Raw genomic sequence first — 21,682 nt, 5'->3', positions numbered from 1 at the left:
TTGCTTGTATGACATCAAAGTGGTATTTTTTATAATCCTGAACATCTTTCAAAAATACATTTGGTCATCTTAATTTACAGTGACAATGATCAGACAACAAAAAATATGCAAAAGTTACCCAATTAGCGGAAGGGATGGGGCCAACTTCTTGTCGCGATTGGTGCTCAAGCTCAGAACGACTGTCAGTCAAAAACCATACAGTGCAAAGCCAGAACTCTAATGCATGTCTGGTATGTTACTGTACAGCCACTACGTTCCAATTTAGGTGCTTAATAGTGCCCAAATTGGCCATTTTTAACCTGTATACTGGTATGAGTGGAAAGGGTTGAATCTTAGCTTTTTAACAAGCTCACCAGTAAGTTTTTGTAAACGTTAAATCCTTGTCAATTCAAATGCTCAGATATTTATAGGCGGGAACCCAATCAATGAGAGCACCCTTCAAATAATAAATATGTAGTCCATCTAAAACATTTTTGCAAGAATTATAGAACATATATTTAGTTTTCACCACATTAAATACATGTTTTAAACCAACCAGGGCTTTTTGTAAGGCAACCAAGTCAGATTGCAGCTCTAACAATGGCTGGTCTACAGTTGGGGCAATGGTATAGATTACAGTATTGTCAGCATACAGACTAATTACTAGTTAACAGATATATAAATAATATTGGTCTAACATAGTAAAGAGAAAAGGTCCCAATAACAACCCCTGTGTTACACCTTTCATAATATCCAGGAAACTAAACTAAACACCATCTGAAATCAGTGTCCTGACTGACAGATAATTCTCAAACCACTTACAAGAAACCTGATCCTGGCCTATATCAGTCAACCTTTGAATGGTAATGTGATGGTCAACAGTGTTGAAGGCCTTGGAAAGGTCTATAAATAAGACAGCACAATTATTTTTATTATCTAAGCAATTTAACACATCTGAAACAAGCCTACCAGCTGAAATGGTGATATGTCCAGGCCTATAACCTAATTAAGAATAGAGTTTGAGGTAAAAAAAAGTTATTGGCAAGATCATTTGGAAATTGTATGGTAGTTATCTACAGCGCCTTCAGAAACTATTCAGACCTCTTGACTTTTTCCACATTTTGTTGTGTTACAAGTTGGGATTAAAATGTATTTAATTGTATTTTTTTCCTCACGATCTACACCAAATACTCTGTTAAAGTGGAAGAAAAAAATAAAAGTTCAGATTAATGACAAATAAAACACTAATTCACAGTATCTTGATTAGATAAGTATTCAAACCCCTGAGTCAATACGTGTTAGAATCACCTTTGGCAGCAATTACAGCTGTGAGTCTTTTTAGGTAAGTCTCTAAGAGCTTTGCACACCTGGATTGTACAATATTTTCCCATTATTCTTTTTAAAACTTATCAAGCTATGTTAAGTTGGTTGTTGATCATTGCTAGACAGCCGTTTTCAAGTCTTGCCATAGATTTTCAAGACAGTTTAAGTTAAAACTGTATCTAGGCCACTCAGGAACATTCAATGTTGTCTTGGTAAGCAACTCCAGTGTATATTTGGCCTTGTGTTTTAGGTTATTGTCCTGCTGAAAGGTGAATTTGTCACCCAGTGTCTGTTGGAAAGCAGAATGAACCAGGTTTTCCTCTAGGATCTTGCCTGTGCTTAGCTTCCAAAATTAATCCCTAGTCCTTGCCGATCATTAGCATATCCACAACATGATTGGGGCGACAGGTGGTTAGAGTGTTGGACTAGTAAGATCGAATCCCTGAGCTGAAAAGGTAAAAATCTGTCATTCTGCCCCTGAACAAGGCAGTTAACCCACTGTCATTGAAAATAATAATTTGTTCTTAACTGACTTGCCTAGTTAAATAAAGATAAAATAAATGATGCAGCCACAACCATGCTTTAAAATATGAAGAGTGGTGCTCAGTGATGTGTTAGATTTTGCTTCACAGATCTTCATTGTAAAGGGTTAAACACTGTTTCCCATGCTTGTTCAATGAACCATAAACAATTCACGAACATGTGGAAAACCTGTGGAACGGTCATTAAGACACTAACAGCTTACAGACGGTATGCAATTAACCTGTTAGGGCTAGGGGGCAGTATTTGCACGGCTGGATAAAAAAATGTACCCGATTTAATCTGGTTACTAATCCTACCCAGTAACTAGAATATGCATATACTTATTATATATGGATAGAAAACACCCTAAAGTTTCTAAAACTGTTTGAATGGTGTCTGTGAGTATAACAGAACTCATTTGGCAGGCAAAACCCTGAGACATTTTCTGACAGGAAGTGGATACCTGATGTGTTGTATTACCTTTAAACCTATGCCATTGAAAAACACAGGGGCTGAGGAATATTTTGGCACTTCCTATTGCTTCCACTAGATGTCACCAGCCTTTACAAAGTGTTTTGAGTCTTCTGGAGGGAGATCTGACCGAACAAGAGCCATGGAACGATGATGGCCCATTAGACACCTGGCGCGCGAGTTCATGTTGGGTACCCTCGTTCCAATACGTTATAAAAGAGAATGCATTCGTCCACCTTGAATATTATTCATGTTCTGGTTAAAAAAGGCCCTAATGATTTATGCTATACAACGTTTGACATGTTTGAACGAACGTAAATATATTTTTTCCCCTCGTTCATGAAGTGAAGTCCGGCGGGCTTAGATCATGTGCTAACAAGACGGAGATTTTTGGACATAAATGATGAGCTTTTTTGAACAAAACTACATTCGTTATGGACCTGTGATACCTGGAAGTGACATCTGATGAAGAGAATCAAAGGTAATGGATTATTTACATAGTATTTTCGATTTTAGATCTCCCCAACATGACGGCTAGTCTGTATCGCAACGCGTATTTTTCTGGGCGCAGTGCTCAGATTATTGCAAAGTGTGATTTCCCAGTAAGGTTATTTTTAAATCTGGCAAGTTGATTGCGTTCAAGAGATGTAAATCTAAAATTCTTTAAATGACAATATAATATTTTACCAATGTTTTCTAATTTTAATTATTTAATTTGTGGTGCTGACTTGACTTCCGGTTATTGGAGGGAAACGATTTCCTCAACATCAATGCCATAGTAAAACGCTGTTTTTGGATATAAATATGAACTTGATAGAACTAAAAATGCATGCATTGTCTAACATAATGTCCTAGGAGTGTCATCTGATGGAGATTGTAAAAGGTTAGTGCATCATTTTAGCTGGTTTTATGGTTTTGGTGACCCTGTCTTTGAATTGACAAAACATTACACACAACTCTTGTAAATGTACTGTCCTAACATACTCTAAATTTATGCTTTCGCCGTAAAACCTTTTTGAAATCGTAAAACGTGGTTAGATTAAGGAGATGTTTATCTTTCAAAGGGTGTAAAATAGTTGTATGTTTGAAAAATTTGAATTTTGACATTTATTTGGATTCAAATTTGCCGCTCTTGAAATGCACCTGCTGTTGATGGAGTGCACCACGGGTGGGACGCTTGCGTCCCACCTAGCCCATAGAGGTTAAGGTCACAGTTATGAAAACTTAGGACACTACTGAGGCCTTTCTACTGACTCTGAAAAACACCAAAAGAAAGATGCCCAGGGTCCTTGTTCATCTGTGTGAACGTGCCTTAGGCATGCTGCAAGGAGGCATGAGGACTGCAGATGTGGCCAGGGCAATAAATTGCAATGTCCATACTGTGAGATGCCTAAGACAGCGCTACAGGGAGACAGGACGGACAGCTGATCATCCTCACAGTGGCAGACCACGTGTGTAACAACACCTGCACAGGATTGGTACATCCGAACATCACACCTGCGGGACAGGTACAGGATGGCAACAACAACTGCCCGAGTTACACCAGGAATGCACAATCCCTCCATCAGTGCTCAGACTGTCCTCAATAGGCTGAAAGAGGCTGGACTGAGGGCTTGTAGGCCTGTTGTAAGGCAGGTCCTCACCAGACATCACCGGCAACAATGTCGCCTATGGGCACAACCCCACCGTCGCTGGACCAGACAGGACTGGCAAAAAGTGCTCTTCACTGATGAGTCACGGTTTTGTCTCATCAGGGGTGATGGTCGGATTTGCATTTATCGTCGAAGGAATGAGCGTTACACCGAGGCCTGTACTCTGGAGCGGGATCGATTTGGAGGTGGAGGGTCCGTCATGGTCTGGGGCGGTGTGTCACAGCATCATCGGACAGAGCTTGTTGTCATTGCAGGCAATCTCATCGCTGAGCGTTACAGGGACGACATCCTCCTCCCTCATGTGGTATCCTTCCTGCAGGTTCATCCTGACATGACCCTCCAGCATGAAAATGCCACCAGTCATACTGCTCGTTCTGTTCGTGATTTCCTGTAAGACAGGAATGTCAGTGTTCTGCCATGGCCAGCGAAGAGCCCGGATCTCAATCCCGTTGAGCACATCTGGGACCTGTTGGATGGGAGGGTGAGGGCTAGGGCCATTCCCTCCCAGAAATGTCTGGGAACTTGCAGGGTGCCTTGGTGGAAGAGTGGGGTAACATCTCACAGCAATAACTGGCAAATCTGGTGCAGTCCATGAGGAGGTGCACTGCAGCACTTAATGCAGCTGGTGGCCACACCAGATACTGACTGTTACTTTTGATTTTGACCCCCTGTTGTTCAGGGACACATTATTCAATTTCTGTTAGTCACATGTCTGTGGAACTTGTTCAGTTTATGTGTCAGTTGTTGAATCTTATGTTCATACACATATGTACACATGTTACATTTGCTGAAAATAAATGCAGTTGACGTGAGAGGACATTTCTTTTTTGCTGAATTTAGTTGGTTTTCAGTTCAACATCTGTTTAGAATCTGGGAATGTCAGTCCTGGACTCATAGCTACGTGTTCCACGTTTTCATTGAGTCTGAAATAGGGTACTTGTTATTTGGTCATTGGCCCAATTTTACTGCAAGGAATTCTAATTGGTCAACCACAGGCAAGGGCTGGGGGTTATAAATTACACCCTTTCACTTTGTTCTGTGGAGAGAATCACTGAGGACAGGGAAGAAATTACCATCTATTTCCAAGCATGATTTGTCCTCTTTGAATAAACCTATTTTCCTCCCCCTGATTTGCCTTGGGGTCTGTGTTATTGAAGAGTATCATCAACTGCTGACACAATCATCGATCAAGCAAGAAGATTCACCTCTTATGTTCAAACACACATGGATGAAGAAGATGTAGATGCCAATGACACTGCCATGGTGGAAGGTCTTGGACCTGGAGAAAGAGCCATCCCGTTGGATTTTGAATAACCACAAGAGTGGCCAGGTCAACCCTTCTTGCCTGGGTTAAGAGCAACAGACTGGTATAAGCTTCAGCAGGAAGACCCACATCTCTCAGTGGTAATAGCTGTTTTGAAGACGATGAGAAGACTAGTGAGAAACAAAGGATGGAAGAGCCAACGGAAGTCAGGTTAATGCTCAGAGAATGGGATAAGTTTGTTCTCAGAGAAGGCTTGATAATTTCAAGACCAGCATGGAGAACATTTCTTCCAAATGGTAATACCCATAAATCACAGGCAATGCGCTCTAGAAGGTATCCATGAGGAAAGGGGACACTTCTGTACTGAGAACTCAGGATCTTACAAGGGTCTGCTTCTTCTGGCCTAGAATGGATTTTGAAGAGGACAAGAAGTGTATGTCTGAGGTCCATGATGCGCAAGGGTAGAGTGCAAAAAGCTGCAAGCCTAGTGAATATCAAAACATCTATGCCCCTAGAACTAGTCTGTATAGATTTTCTCTCACTTGAACCTGACAATTCAGACACCAGAAACATCTTAGTAAAGTTAGATAATTTTACAAAAAACTATCCCTACTATAGACCAAACCCACCAGACAGTAGCCAGAGATTTTGGGACAATTTGATTTTAAATTATGGATTTTCTCAGACGATTCACTGTGACGAGGGTGCCAATTTTGAGTCTGAGTTGATAGCAGAATTATGCTCCATTGCTGGCGTCAAATCACAAAACAACCCTTTATCACCCTTGTGGTAATACTGTTGAGCGCTTTGTGGTAAACCGTGGGGTGTTGGGTTGAGCATGCAAAGATTGACACAGAGAGAGGGAGGCTTTAGTCCGCAAAAACAACTTTACTAAGACAGAAAATAAACATAAAGAAAATCACTGAGGTTTGGCTCGGTCCGTCTTTTCTCCTTTCGCTTGGTGTCGGTCTCTCCCCCTTCTCTCTCGCGGTGTGCCACCGTGCTCCTTTTATTTGGCCTCCACGGCCGGTTGGCAATTTCCTTTAAATACCTCCACTTAGAGCTGTCGGTGTCGGGGTGCCCAGCTCCGGTATTCCCAGCAGAGGGAGTCAACATCGCCTCACGTACCTCCCCTCTATTACTAGACCTTCTGGGATACCACAGCTTCAAAATGACTTTATTGGACATGTTAGGCACACTGAGTGACAAGAGAAAAGGAGAGTGGAGGCATTATGTGAAACCCCTATTGCATGCATACAATTGCACTCGCAATGACACAACAGGTGAGACTCCATTCTTTCTCATGTTTGGGCGACAAGCTTGGTTATCCATTGACCTTTGTTTTGGACTGAATCCAGCTGGCAACAATGCAACCACACACCAGAACTACACTAAACAGCTAAGAAGACAATTGAAGTACGCTTACGAGTTGGCTGTGAAATCTACAAAGAGTCAGAGGGCCAGCAAATGCAGTTGGGACTCAAAAGTGATAGCATCGACAATCACTGAAGGTGACAGAATGCTCATCAGGAAGAAGTGCATTTGAGGGAAACAAGTTATCTGAAGTTCTAAGCTGACATATGGAATTTTTTCAAGATGGTCATACATCTTAACATACATATTTTTAAAACTAATCTAATCTGTTGGTAGTTGGATTTATTGCACCTATTACTTAGTTGTTGAGTTTATATGATACAGTGCATTCAGAATGTATTCAGACCTCCTGACTTTTTCCACATTTTGTTACGTTATAGCCTTAATCTAAAATGGATTAAATATATTTTTTCTCTAATTAATCTACGCACAATACCCCATAATGACAAAGCAAAAACAGGTTTAGCATTATTAGCAAATTTGTTACAAATAAAAAACAGAAATACCTTATTTACATAAGTATTCAGACGCTTTGCAATGGGATTCAAAATTGAGCTCAGGTGAATCCTGTTTCCATTGATCATCCTTGAGATGTTTCTACAACTTCATTCGAGTCCACCTGTGGTAAATTCAGTTGATTGGAAATGATTTGGAAAGGCACACAGCTGTCTATATACGGTCCTACAGTTGACAGTGCACCTTTATTTAACCATGTAGGCCAGTTGAGAACAAGTTCTCATTTACAACTGCGACCTGGCCATGATAAAGCAAAGCAGTGCGACACAAACAACAACACAGAGTTACACACGGAATAAACAAACGTACAGTCAATAACACAATAGGAAAAAATCTATATACAGGGTGTGTAAATTAGGTAAGATTATGGAGGTAAGGCAATAAATAGGCCGTAGTGGCGAAGTAATTACAATTTAGCAATTAAACACTGGAGTGATAGATGTGCAGAAGATGAATGTGCAAGTAGAGATACTGGGGTGCAAAGGAGCAAAAAAAATGAAATAAATAATATGGGGATGAGGTAGTTGGATGGGCTATTTAGAGATGTGTTATGTACAGGTGCAGTGATCTGTGAGCTGCTCTGACAGCTGATGCTTAATTAAGCTAGGGGGCAGTATTTGCACGGCCGGATAAAAAACGTACCCGATTTAATCTGGTTACTACTCGTGCCCAGTAACTAAAGTATGCATATAATTAGTAGATTTGGATAGAAAACACTCTAAAGTTTCTAAACTGTTTGAATGGTGTCTGTGAGTATAACAGAACTCATATGGCAGGCCAAAACCTGAGAAGATTCCATGCAGGAAGTGGAAATCTGATTTGTGGAATCACCTTCAACACTTTGCCTATGAAACACACCGTGAGTTAGGATTCATTTAGCACTTCCTAAGGCTTCCACTAGATGTCAACAGTCTTTACAAAGTGGTTTGAGTCTTCTATGGTAGAAACTGACCGAAAGAGAGGCTTGGAAAGTTGGTCATAGAGGGAGGGCCATTACTACTATGACGCGGGCGCACATGGGTACCCTTTTGTTCCGAAACGTTTAGTAAGACAATGCAATCGTCCGCCTTGAATATTACTGAAGCTCTGATTGAAAAAGGCCCTAAAGATTTATGTTATACAACGTTTGACATGTTTGAACGAACGTAAATATATATTTTTTGCACATTCGTGACGACAAGTCCGGCGCGCCTCGTACGTTATGAGTAGCCTTCGGAACGTGCTAACAAGAAGGAGCTATTGGGACATAAATTATTAACTTTTTCAAACCAAACTACATTTGTTGTGGACCTGGGATGCCTGGAAGTGCCTTCTGATGAAGATAATCAAAGGTAAGGGAATATTTACAATAGTATATTTGATTTTAGATGGTTCCAAGATGGCGCTAACCTGTTTCGCCTAGCCTATTTTTCTGAGCATAGCATGTTGTTTATTGCATAGTGTGATTTCCCAGTAAAGTTATTTTTAAATCTGGCAATGCGGTTGCATTCACGAGATGTTAAGCTATAATTCTTTGAATGACAATATTAAATAAAAAATTTAAAATTGAATTGTAATTTTGTAAATTGTAGCGCTGATTCACCGGAAGCATTTGAGGGAAGATATTTTCTGAATGTCACGCGCCGATGTAAATTGCTGTTTTTATATATAAATATGAACTTTATCGAACAAAAAATGCATGTATTGTGTAACATGGTGTCCTAGGAGTGTCATCTGATGAAGATTGTCAAAGGTTAGTGCTGCATTTAGCTGTGTTTTGGGTATTTGTGATGCATTCTAGTTGCTTTGAAAATGGCAGTGTGATTACTTTTGGCTGGGTACTCTCCTAACATAATCTAATGTTTTGCTTTTGCAGTAAAGCCTTTTTGAAATCGGACAACGTGGTTCGATTCAGGAGAGGTGTATCTATAAAATGGTGTAAAATAGTCATATGTTTGAGAAATTGAAGTTATAGCATTTATGAGGTATTTGTTTTTCGCGCGACGTGATTCCACTGGCTGTTGACTAGGGTGGGACGCAAGCGTCCCAGTTTCACAGACAGGTTAAAGTTAGTGAGGGAGATATGATTCTCCACCTTCAGTGATTTTTGCAGTGCGTTCCAGTCATTGGCAGCAGAAAACTGGAAGGAAAGGCAGCCAAAGGAAGTGTTGGCTTTGGGGATGACCAGTGAAATTTTCCTGCTGGAGCGCGTGCTACGGGTGGATACTGCTATGGTGACCAGTGAGCTGAGATAAGGCGGGGTTTTACCTAGCAAAGACTTATAGTTGACCTGGAGCCAGTGGGTTTGGTGACAAATATGAAGCAAGGGCCAGCAACGAGAGCATACAGGTCGCAGTGGTGGGTAGTATATGGGGCTTTGGTGACAAAACGGATGGCACTGTGATAGACTACATCCAGTTTGCTGAGTAGAGTGTTGAAGGCTACTTTATAAATGACATCGCCAAAGTCAAGGATCGGTAGGATAGTCAGTCTTGCGAGGGTATGTTTGGCAGCATGAGTGAATGATGCTTTATTGTGAAATAGGAAGCCAATTCTGGATTTAATTTTTGGATTGGAGATGCTTAATGTGAGTCTAGAAGGAGAGTTTACAGTCTAACCAGACGGAAGTAGTCTGTTGTAGCCCCCTCGGATGGTTACGTTGGCAACATATTTCCATGACAGACTGACCAAGTAAATCCAGGTAAAAGCTATGCTCCCTTATTGATATCACCTGTTAAATCCTCTCCAATCAGTGTAGATGAATGGGAGGAGACAGGTTAAAGACGCATTTTTAAGGCTTTAGACAATTGATACATTGTTATGTGTGTCATTCAGAGGGTAAACGGGCAAGACAAAAGATTTAAGTGCCTTTGAAAGGGATATGGTAGTAGGTGCCAGGTGCACAAGTTTGAGAGTATGTCAAGAACAGCACCACTACTGTTTTTTTTATGCTCAACCGTCTCCCATGTGTATCAAGAATGTTCCATTCAAAGGACAACCAGTCAACTGCCGAAAGCATTGGAGTCAACATGGGCCAGCATCCCTGTGGAACGCTTTCGACACCTTGTAGAGTCCAAATTGAAGCTGTTCTGATGGCAAAATGGGGTACAACTCAGTATTAGGAAGGTGTTTTGTACACTCAGTGTATGAAATGCATTGTTATACAGAGTTTAAAGATAACATATAAACCATACAAAAACCATGTCTCTGTTGCTAACAAACAGTCATGGGTGGTAACTACAATTCACCAGAAAAGGCAAGGAGCTCTGGGAAATATGAAAATGAGGTAGACTCAATTCTCAAGTTGAATTGCATGTTCACTCAACCTAAAATTCAAAGTTGAATGAACATACAATTCAACTTGAGAATGTACAGTTGAAGTCGGAAGTTTACATACACTTAGGTTGGAGTCATTAAAACTTGTTTTTCAACCACTCCACAAATTTCTTGTTAACAAACTATAGTTTTGGCAAGTCGGTTAGGACATCTACTTTGTGCATGACACAAGTAATTTTTCCAACAATTGTTTACAGACAGGTTATTTCACTTATAATTCACTGTATCACAATTCCAGTGGGTCAGAAGTTTACATACACTAAGTTGACTGTGCCTTTAAACAGCTTGGAAAATTCCAGAAAATGATGTCATGCTTTAGAAGCTTCTGATAGGCTAATTGACATAATTTGAGTCAATTGGAGGTGTACCTGTAGATGTATTTCAAGGCCTACCTTCAAACTCAGTGCCTCTTTGCTTGACATCATGGGAAAATCAAAAGAAATCAGCCAAGACCTCAGAAAAAAATTGTAGGACTCCACAAGTCTGGTTATAATCATTGGGAGCAATTTCCAAACGCCTGAAGGTATTACGTTCATCTGTACAAACAATAGTATGCAAGTATAAACATCTTGGGACCACACAGCCATCATACCGCTCAAGAAAGAAACGCATTCTGTCTCCTAGAGATGAACGTACTTTGGTGCAAAAAGTGCAAATCAATCTCAGAACAACAGCAAAGGACCTTGTGAAGATGCTGGTGGAAACAGGTACAAAAGTATCTACATCCACAGTAAAACGAGTCCTATATCGACATAACTTGAAAGGCTGCTCAGCAAGGAAGAAGCCACTGCTCCAAAACCGCCATAAAAGAAGCCAGACTACAGTTTGCAACTGCACATGGGGACAAAGATCTGGCCTGATGAAACAAAAATAGAACTGTTTGGCCATAATGACCATTGTTATGTTTGGAGGAAAAAGGGGCAGGGTTGCAAGCCGAAGAACACCATCCCAATCGTGAAGCACGGGGGTGGCAGCATCATGTTGTGGGGGGGCTTTGCTGCAGGAGGGACTGGTGCACTTCACAAAATAGATGGCATCATGAGGAATTGAAAATTATGTGGATAATTGAAGCAACATCTCAAGACATCAGTGAGGAAGTTAAAACTTGGTCGCAAATGGGTCTTCCAAATGGACAATGACCCAAAGCATACTTCCAAAGTTGTTGGAAAATGGCTTAAGGACAACAAAGTTAAGGTATTGGAGTGGCCATCACAAAGCCCTGACCTCAAGCTTATATAAAATTTGTGGGCAGAACTGAAAAAGCGTGTGCGAGCAAGGATGCCTACAAACCTGACTTAGTTACACCAGCTCTGTCAGGATGAATGGGCCAGAATTCACCCAACTTATTGTGGGAAGCTTGTGGAAGTCTACCCGAAACGTTTGACCCAAGTTAAACAATTTAAAGGCAATGCTACCCAATTCTAATTGAGTGTATGTAAACTGCTGACCCACTGGGAATGTGATGAAAGAAATAAAAGATGAAAAAAATCATTATCTCTTCTAGTATTCTGACATTTCTCATTCTTAAAACAAAAAGTGGTGATCCTAACTGACCTAAGACAGGGAATTTTTACTCTGATTAAATGTCAGGAATTGTGAAAAACTGAGTTTAAATGTATTTGGCTGAGGTGTATGTAAACTTCCAACTTTAACTGTATGTAAGTTCAGCTATAAGCCCTAATGTTGAGCAAACTCACAAACCTATTGCAGCTGGTTGCCATACAATTGTACATTATATCAACATATATTTTTTAACAGTGTGGTACTACAGTCATACCTGTCTCACAGTGACGTCCCGTAAAGCCTGAGGGGCAGATGCAGGTGTTGGGTGACACACAGGTACCTCCGCTCCTACACCCCTCCTCACAGAATGCTGGAAAGAGAGAGATACAGACAAAGTAGAGAGAGAGAGACAGAAAGAGAAACAGAGAGAAGCAGTGTGAGAAATTGAGAGAGAAAAGGGAGAAAAACAGAAAGAAACAGCCAGTGCAAGAGTTTAATTCTCACACATATATATCACAAACACAATCCTACTGTGAACACCATTTTGTTCTGTTCTATTTAGCAGCATTGGTTTTTGTGGCTCAAATGACCAGTCCCTCACTGTGCATTACCTCCACCACACACAACCCTATTCTCAAACTTTAAATGGGTAAGAAGCCCGGCTTGCCGGCTTGGCCCTGGGCATGGAATGTGAGCCGCCTAGCGGGCCATTTTTGCTAAGCAGAACGCACGCACAGGTGTAAACCCATTCTAAAAATAATGCCCTCCAGCATTTTCCAAGGTCACCATTACTCTCCATGGGGAGGAATAGTTTTAGTTTCTATGCATTCTCAGTAGGGGGTGAGATGGGGCTTTGTGGGTCCCACTTTCTGTGTGTGTGTGTTTTGTCATGTATGTGTGTGAGAGAAAACGTGTCTGTGTGGATGTGATCTTCACAACCCCCCAGTTGATGGATTGCAAAGCACAATGTGAAACTCACTGTGACTTGTGCTGTGAATGTACAAGACGTGATCGCTCGCTCTCATTTTTCGTATGGTTGGCCTTAGTGGGAATCTGCAAGCCCCATGCTCTACCAACTGAGCCACAGCGAGCTAGCTAGCTAGCTAGCTAGCTAGCTAGCTAGATAGAAAAAAGGGCATGGTAGTGTTGTGTGTGTTTTACTGTGTGTGTGTGTGTGTGTGTGTGTGTGTGTGTGTGTGTGTGTGTGTGTGTGTGTGTGTGTGTGTGTGTGTGTGAGAGAGAGAGAGAGAGAGGGAGAGAGTCGGAGGCCAACACACACTGCACAAACACATAGGTCCCCTCGCTTTGGTTTATGAGTCCAATAAACATCCATTTGCTCACATAATGATCACACCTGTCTCGTTATAAAAGCGTGCTAAATATACAAACTGATACATAAGTGCAATAAATAACCACGCAGCACTGTGCCAAAACCCATTAGTGATGTTCATTTGACTGGATCCCCTGATAAAGAAGTTATTTCAGGCACCTCATTAAGAGCCTGATTGTACTAATACACCTCACAATTAAGAATGAATTAGACTGAGTCAATATAAGTGTATCTACTTCTCTAATTATCATTTTACTGCAATCAGCATAAAGGGGGTGTAAGGTAGAGATTCTCTCCTCCACAGCAGCTCCAGTGACCTTCAGCTCAACCATCCCACTGCCTAACTGAGCCTGTTGCTGATTCACTACTTTTGGAGACATGCTTATAATCACAAATTTGCTATTTGACTTTCGATTAGAGTCCTAGTTTGCCTTCCAGCACCGGGTAGTATAGGAATCATCCCGGCTCCTTGAGATCCTTGAGCTTCCAAGGATCCATTTGGGATGCGGAAACATCAAAGATGGTGTGCTAAAGGAAATTCCTGTAATTCCAGGTTCCTCCAAATCCACCAAATGAATAACAGCATTACGATTCCACGCTAGGAAATTGAATTGACTTAATTAGTGCTGGGATGACTGTTGTACATCCCTTTAATGTGCTGTATTAAGAGATCATCAGCCCTCTTCATAACGATCCTTCTCTAATTGGGAGCACAAATCTCATTAGGGGGACGAACGGAGAGAGCAAAGCCAAGCCCGACCGACTCGCTCTGTTCAAAAAAAATATCTCAGAATAGTGCAGGGAGAGCATGGTCACATGTTATAGAGTGGTCCTGGATACATTATCAGAAATACAGTCATCAGTACTAATGGAGGCGCATCAGCAGTCATTTAGATAATGGAAGTCAAGCTCCTTACTCTTAGCCTACATGCTTTGGCGGGTGACACCTCAGTAGTGGTCCGGTCAGGAGGAGACCTACATGGTCTGAATACCTACAGTACCAGTCAAAAGTATGGAAACACCTACTCATTTAAGGGTTTTTGTTTATTTTTACTATTTTCTGCATTGTATAATAACTACAAAACTATGAAATAACACAAAGGTAATCATGAGGTAAGCCAAAAAGTGTTAAACAAATCAAAATATATTTTCTATTTGAGATTCTTCAAAGTAGCCACCATCTGCCTTGATGACAGCTTTGCAAACTGTGTGCATTCTCTCAACCAGTCACCTGGAATGCATTTCAATTAACAGATGTGCCTTGTTAAAAGTTAATTTGTGGAATTTCTTAATGCATTTGAGCCAATCAGTTGTGTTGTTACAAGGTAGGGGTGGTATACAGAAGATAGCCCTATTTGGTAAAAGACCAAGTCCATATTATGACAAGAACAGCTCATATAACATACAGCTCATATAACACCTCCGATAAATCCACTATAATTGAGAATTTCAACAAGCATTTTTCTACGGCTGGCCATGCTTTCCACCTGGCTACCCCTACAGTGGTCAACAGCACTGCACCCCCCACAGCTACTCGCCCAAGCCTTCCCCATTTCTCCTTCTCCCAAATCCAGTCAGCTGATGTTCTGAAAGAGCGGCAACATCTGGACCCCTACAAATCAGCCGGGCTAGACAATCTGGACCCTTTCTTTCTAAAATGATCTGCCGAAATTGTTGCAACCCCTATTGCTAGCCTGATCAACCTCTCATGTCATCTGAGATTCCAAAAGATTGGAAAGCAGCTGCTGTCATCCCTCTCTTCAAAGGAGGGGACACTCTTGACCCAAACTGCTACAGACCTATATCTATCCTACCCTGTCTTTCTAAGATCTTCGAAAGCCAAGTCAACAAACAGATTACCGACCATTTTGAATCCCACCGCACCTTCTCCGCAATGCAATCTGATTTCAGAGCTTGTCATAGGTGCACCTCAAACACGCTCAAGGTCCAAAACGATATCGTAACTGCCATCGATAAGAAACAATACTGTGCTGCAATATTCATTGACCTGGCCAAGGCTTTCGACTCTGTCAATCACCACATCCTCATCGGCAGACTCAATAGCATTGGTTTCTCAAATGATTGATTCGCCTGGTTCACCAACTACTTCTCTGATAGAGTTCAATGTGTCAAATCAGATGGCCTATTGTCCGGGCCTCTGGTAGTCTCTATGGGGGTGCCACAGGGTTCAATTCTTGGGCCAACTCTTTTCTCTGTATACATCAATGATGTCGCTCTTGCTGCTGGTGAGTCTCTGATCCACCTCTACGCAGACGACACCTTTCTGTATACTTCTGGCCCTTCCTTGGACACTGTGTTAACAACCCTCCAGACGAGCTTCAATGCCTTCAATAAGAGGAAGGGACTTACTTGGGCCAAGAAACACGAGCAATGGACATTAGACTGGTGGAAATCTGTCCTTTGGTTAAATGAGTCCAAATTTTAGATTTTTGGTTCCAACCGCCGTGTCTTTAAGAGATGCAGAGTAGGTGAATGGATGATCTCCACATGTGTGGTTCCCACTGTGAAGCATGGAGGAGGAGGTATGATGGTGTTTTGCTGGTGACACTGTCTATGATTTATTTAGAATTCAAGGCACACTTAACCAGCATGGCTACCACAGCATTTCTGCAGTAATGCGCCATGCCATCTGGTTTGCGCTTAATGGGGCTATCATATGTTTTTCAACAGTACAATGACCCAAAACACACCTCCAGGCTGTGTAAGGGCTATTTGACCAAGCAGGAGAATGATGGAGTGCTGCATCAGATGACCTGGCCTCTACAATCACCCGATAGTCACAGTGAAGCATACAAAGACATTCTAGACGATTCTGTGCTTCAAACTTTGTGGCAACACTTTGGGGAAGGCCTTTTAATGTTTCAGCATGATAATGCCCCCGTGCACAAAGCGAGGTCCATACAGAAATGGTTTGTCGAGATCAGTGTGGAAGACCTTCACTGGCCTGCACAGAGCCCTGACCTCAACCCCACCGAATACCTTTGGAATGAATTGGAACGCCAACTGTGGGCCTATTTCCCCAGCATAAGTGCCCGACCTCACCGATGCTCTTGTGGCTAAATGGAAGTAAGTCCCCGCAGCAATGTTCCAACATCTAGTGTAAAGCCCTCCCAGAAGAGTGGAGGCTGTTATGGCAGCAACGGGGCAACTAACTCCATGTTAATGCACATGATTTTGGAATGAGATTTTCGACGAGCAGGTGTCCCACATACTTTTGGTCATGTAGTGTATTTGATTTAGAATTTTAAGACCCCTTGAAGTATCAAAAGAAAATACTGTATGTAAAAACTATATTTGGCCTTACTGCTATTAGCCCATACAAACGTATAGAACAACAGACTCACTACATGGAACAACAGAGTCCCCCACCCCAAAAAAACTAAAGGAAGTTTATTCTGAAGTGTCTGTCCTATATCTGAGAGACAAAAGAAAGATCAGGAAACATTTATGTATTTAACCTATTTTTTATTTTTTACTTCCATACATTTCTTCAACTGCTAACGGGGTACCTTCAGATGAGTCTTGTGAGGCCTGTCGGCGTCCTAGAGCAAAACAACTGACATGTATGTGTTCGTGAGAGTCTCATCTTTCCATAGAGAGAACATAATATGTCAAACCGTTTGGACGCTAAAGACAATTCTGTGAGAAGACCGATTTTCGGGTTGTCTCATGGTGTGACAAACACAGCTCTACCTCTGTCACCTGTCACTGCAGACGCAGAAGTGCGACTTAAGCAGATATCTCTAGCTTAAACTGACGGCATTATATGAGACGACCGGGTCAAATCGGTCTATTGTAGCAAAATATGAAAGTGTTTTTTGCATTGGATAAAAGTAGAGACTCAGAGCTACAAAATGGTATATCATACACTACAGTTGAGGAACAATGAGAAAGTAACTTTGCTTTGAAAGTTGATAAACTTGTAAACTCACTTTTGAGAAAATGGCCTTTGAATGTTTTGGTACTACTACTGGAGAGCTCTTCTTTGTCTACACCCATTCAGCATCGTTCATACCCTCTTAAGCTTTAGCCCCGCCCATCTCTTTAAGGGTTGATCTGAGCGTTCTGTACTAACAACAGCAGTCAAGCACCCAAGCTAACTTGCTAGCTACTTCCAGACATAAATGAGGTGACAGCTCACTGAACATTAGTCGCCCTATGAGAGCTGGTTAGGCTGTTATGTTATCCAGAGCATTGGTGACTGCAACTGTGAGGTCAGATTGTCCGTTAGTATATTCATAGCGTTTCGCTCTCGGCGCGTTCAGAGCGCACAATGGACGCTCTGGCCGATGAGTAGGGTTAATCCGAACGCTCTGACCTCACAATGGAAGTCAAGCACCTAAGTTAACTGGCTAACATTGGCTAGCTTGCTATCTATTTCCAGTCACATAATGAGAGAACACCCCACTCTGACCATTTTACTCGCCCTAGCAGAGCTGTTTAGGCTGTTTTAATTGTTATCCAGAGTGTTGGGGACTGTAACTGTGCTGCTGGCAACAATTAAATTACGCTTTTTGCCGACGTTTGCTGACACCAGCCATATTCAACGGGTGTTGAGCGTTTGATGAATTTACAGTTATTCTGCGCTATGGCACACTTTTTGTTAACCTGTTAGGGCTAGGGGGCAGTATTGAAACGGGTGGATAAAAAACGTACCCGATTTAATCTGGTTACTACTCCTGCCCAGTAACTAGAATATGCATATAATTATTGGCTTTGGATATAAAACACTCCAAAGTTTCTAAAACTGTTTGAATGGTGTCTGTGAGTATAACAGAACTCAAATGGCAGGTCAAAACCTGAGAGATTCCTTTACAGGAAGTGGCCTGTCTGACCATTTATTGTCTTTCTTTGACATCTCATTCCATTACAAAGGATCTCTGTGGTAACGTGACACTTCCCACGGCTCCAATAGGCTCTCAGAGCCCGGGGAAAAACCTGAATGTCGTCATTCCAGCCCCAGGCTGAAACACATTATCGCCTTTCTCAAGTGGCCGATCAAGGGACTGTGGGCTTAGGCACGTGCACTGGCCGCCCCCGTCTTTGTGATTTTTCCTTTGTTTACCGAAAAGGAGATTCCCGGTCAGAATATTATCGCTTTTTTACGAGATAAATTGCATAAAAATTGATTTTAAACAGCGGTTGACATGCTTCGAAGTACGGTAATGGAATATTTAGAATTTTTTTGTCACGAAATGCGCCATGCGCGCGACCCTGATTTACCATTTCGGATAGTTTCTGGAACGCACGAACAAAACGCCGCTATTCGGATATAACGATGGATTATTTTGGACCAAACCAACATTTGTTATTGAAGTAGCAGTCCTGGGAGTGCATTCTGACGAAGACAACAAAAGGTAATCAAACTTTTGTAATAGTAAATCTGATTTTGGTGAAGGCTAAACTTGCCGGGTGTCTAAATAGCTAGCCCGTGATGGCTGGGCTATGTACTTAGAATATTGCGAAATGTGCTTTCACCAAAAAGCTATTTTAAGACATGTAGCTAGCTAGCTAGGTAAACAATGAACCATAATCCCAACTCATGATGTTACTACCCTGCATTAATCTGCAGGTAGCTAAGCAACCAGGTCCAATATTAGCTAGCTGACATTAGGCTATAACTAGTCAAGCAAATGCCTCTGAGATAAATGTAACGTTAGCTAGTGAGCCAGCCAGCTAACATTAGCTAGCTAACAGTACACTAAGTTGAAATGAAACCACTTTGTCAAAATTAGAAATGTAAACTTTGAATCCAAATCAAGAAGCCTATTGTGGCTAGCTCATCAAGTTATATAGATTGTGTTACCATGGATACTCAAATCAAAAAATCTAATTTTGTCTGTCACATACCCCGAATACAACAGGTGTAGACCTTACAGTGAAATGCTTACTTATAAGCCCTTAACCAACAACACAGTTTTAATAAAAATAAGTGTTAAGAAAGTGTTTACTAAAATAACCTGAAGTAAAAAATAAAATGGAAAATAACAATTAAAGAGCAGCAATATAATAACAGTAACAAGGCTATATAAAAATGGGGTACCGGTACAGAGTCAATGTGCAGGGGCACAGGTTAATCGAGGTACTATGTACATGTAGGTAAAGTGACAATGCATAGATAATAAACAGAGAGTACCAGCAATGTAAAAATGTGTGAGTGTGTGCGTGTGTGTGTGGGGGGGGGGGGGGGGGGGGGTCAATGCAAATAGTACAGGTAGCCATTTGATTAGTCTTATGGCTTGGGGGTAGAAGCTGTTAAGAAGCCTTTTGGACCTAGACTTGGTCGCTCCGGTACCGCTTATCGTGCACTCCTGCTGTTTTCAAATGTCGCAAAGGGACTTTCTGGATGTATGACACTAGCCCAGATGTTCTGGTTATCTCAGAGACCTGGTTGAATAATTTGATTATGGATAAGGATGTTGCTATTGCGGAATACAAAATGTTCAAATGTGATAGTAAAAAAAAAAAGATTGAGGGTGACGTTCTATGTAAGATCATCTCTTATGGCATCATGCTCTCTTAGCACTTCTGTCCCCAAAACGTGTGAGTTGTTGGTTATAAAAGTGTCCATAAGTCAAAATATGTGTCCATTTATTGCTGCGGTCTACCGCACCCCAGCCGTTTCAGTGAAGACTGTTGGTATTATTTCTGACTATTTAAAACCCTTTCTGGTATCTTAACTGGTTGTGTCAGGAGATCTAAATCTTGATTGACTTACACAGATCAGTTTAAGAATATCTTTCTTGAGCTCTACTTGACTGGGCTGATAAGGAAACCCACTTGGATTCATGTAAAAGCCCAGCCAGAGCCCAGACTTGAACCTGATAGAACATCTCTGGAGAGGCTTGAAAATAGCTGTGCAGTAACGCTCCCCATCCAACCTGAGCTTGAGAGAATCTGCAGAGAAAAATTGGAGAAACTCCCCAAATGCAAGTGTGCCAAGCTTGTAGCGTCATTCCCAAGAAGACTCAAGGCTGTAGTCACTGCCAAATGTGCTTCAACAAAATACTGAGTAAAGGGTCTGAATACTTATGTAAATGTAATTTATCAGTTTTTTTAAATTATAAATTAGCAAAAAAACTCTAAAAAGCTGTTTCTGTTTTGTCATTATGGGGTATTGTGTGTAGATAATCATGCCTCTTTCAAGGGACTGAGTCCCTACTTTTTGTATATAAAGTGGCTCTTCAGAGATTCCCCCACTACCTCAGCTCACGTATTAACTGGAGACCCTCCCTCTGGACTGGTTGGGTCTCTACTTAGCTGCGGAAAAATGCTTATAGATTTTATGCCCTTAGATCACGCGATAGCCTTTAGGCCACCTTGAAACTAAACTCGATGGTCTCCATTGGACAGTTTAGATCGAGTTTAAGGGAGTTGATATGTGAGAGTTGTATTTGTTTAGATTAATATTTACTGTATGTTCATAGGGCTCCCTTGCAAATGAGTTGGGTGTTGTATGTCTGGTGGGTTAAGTGTGTGTGTCAGAGCTGTGTGTAAGTTGACTATGCAAACAATTAGGAATTTTCAACACGTTTCTTGTAAAAAGAAGAAGTGATGCAGTCAGTCTCTCCTCAACTGTTATCCAAGAGAGACTGTTATGTATAGTATTTATATCAGCCCTCTGATTACAATGAAGAGCAAGATGTGCTGCAATGTTCTGGGCTAGCTGCAGCTTAACTAGAGCTTTCCTTGCAGCACTGGACCACACGACTGGACAATAATCAAGATTAGACAAAACTAGAGTCTGTAGAACTTGCTTTTTGGAGTGTGGTGTCAAAAAAGCAGAGCATCTCTTTATTATGGACAGACCTCCCCATCTTTACAACCATTGAGTCTATATGTTTTGACCATGACAGTTTCTAATCTAAGGTAACGCCAAGTAATTTAGTCTCCTCAACTTGTTCAACAGCCATACCGTTCATTACCAGATTCAGATGATGTCTAGAACTTAGGGAATGATTTATACCAAATACAATGCACTTAGTTTTAGAGATGTTCAGGACCAGCTTATTACTGGCCACCCATTCCAAAACAGACTACCACTCTTTGTTAAGGGTTTCAGTGACTGCTGATGAGTATATTGTTGAATCATCAGCATACATGGATACAATGCCAGTGGCAAGTCGTTGGTAAAAATAGAAAAGAGTAGAGAGCCTAGAGAGCTGCCCTGCTGTACACCAGACTACATGTTTGACAGAGAAGCTTCCATCAAAATAAAAAATAAATTGAGTTCTATTAGATAGCTCTGAATACACGATACGGCTTGGTTGAAAAGACATTCGTTTTTTCAACTTGTGTTGAAATCTAACAGTACAGCTCCCACAACCTTCCTATTATCAATTTCTTTCAACCAATCATCAGCCATTTGTGTCAGTGCAGTACATGTTGAGTGCCCTTTTCTATAAGCATGCT

The 21,682-nt window shown here is 41.4% G+C and overlaps 1 protein-coding gene across 1 annotated transcript in view; it reads right to left on the bottom strand.

The window, feature by feature from the left end:
- The window catches only part of LOC106561902 (protein kinase C-binding protein NELL1), a 527,033-nt gene that overhangs the window by 51,068 nt on the left and 454,283 nt on the right, over positions 1-21,682 (bottom strand). The window contains exon 15 of the mRNA XM_014126233.2: positions 12,194-12,289. Within this exon, the coding sequence (XP_013981708.1) occupies positions 12,194-12,289 (96 nt within the window). The remainder of the gene's footprint in view (positions 1-12,193; positions 12,290-21,682) is intronic.

The sequence above is a fragment of the Salmo salar genome, chromosome 11 (assembly GCF_965601325.2).
Source record: "Salmo salar chromosome 11, fSalSal1, whole genome shotgun sequence".
Classification (NCBI taxonomy): Eukaryota; Metazoa; Chordata; class Actinopteri; order Salmoniformes; family Salmonidae; genus Salmo; species Salmo salar.
This window is presented reverse-complemented; position numbering and strand designations above follow the sequence as displayed.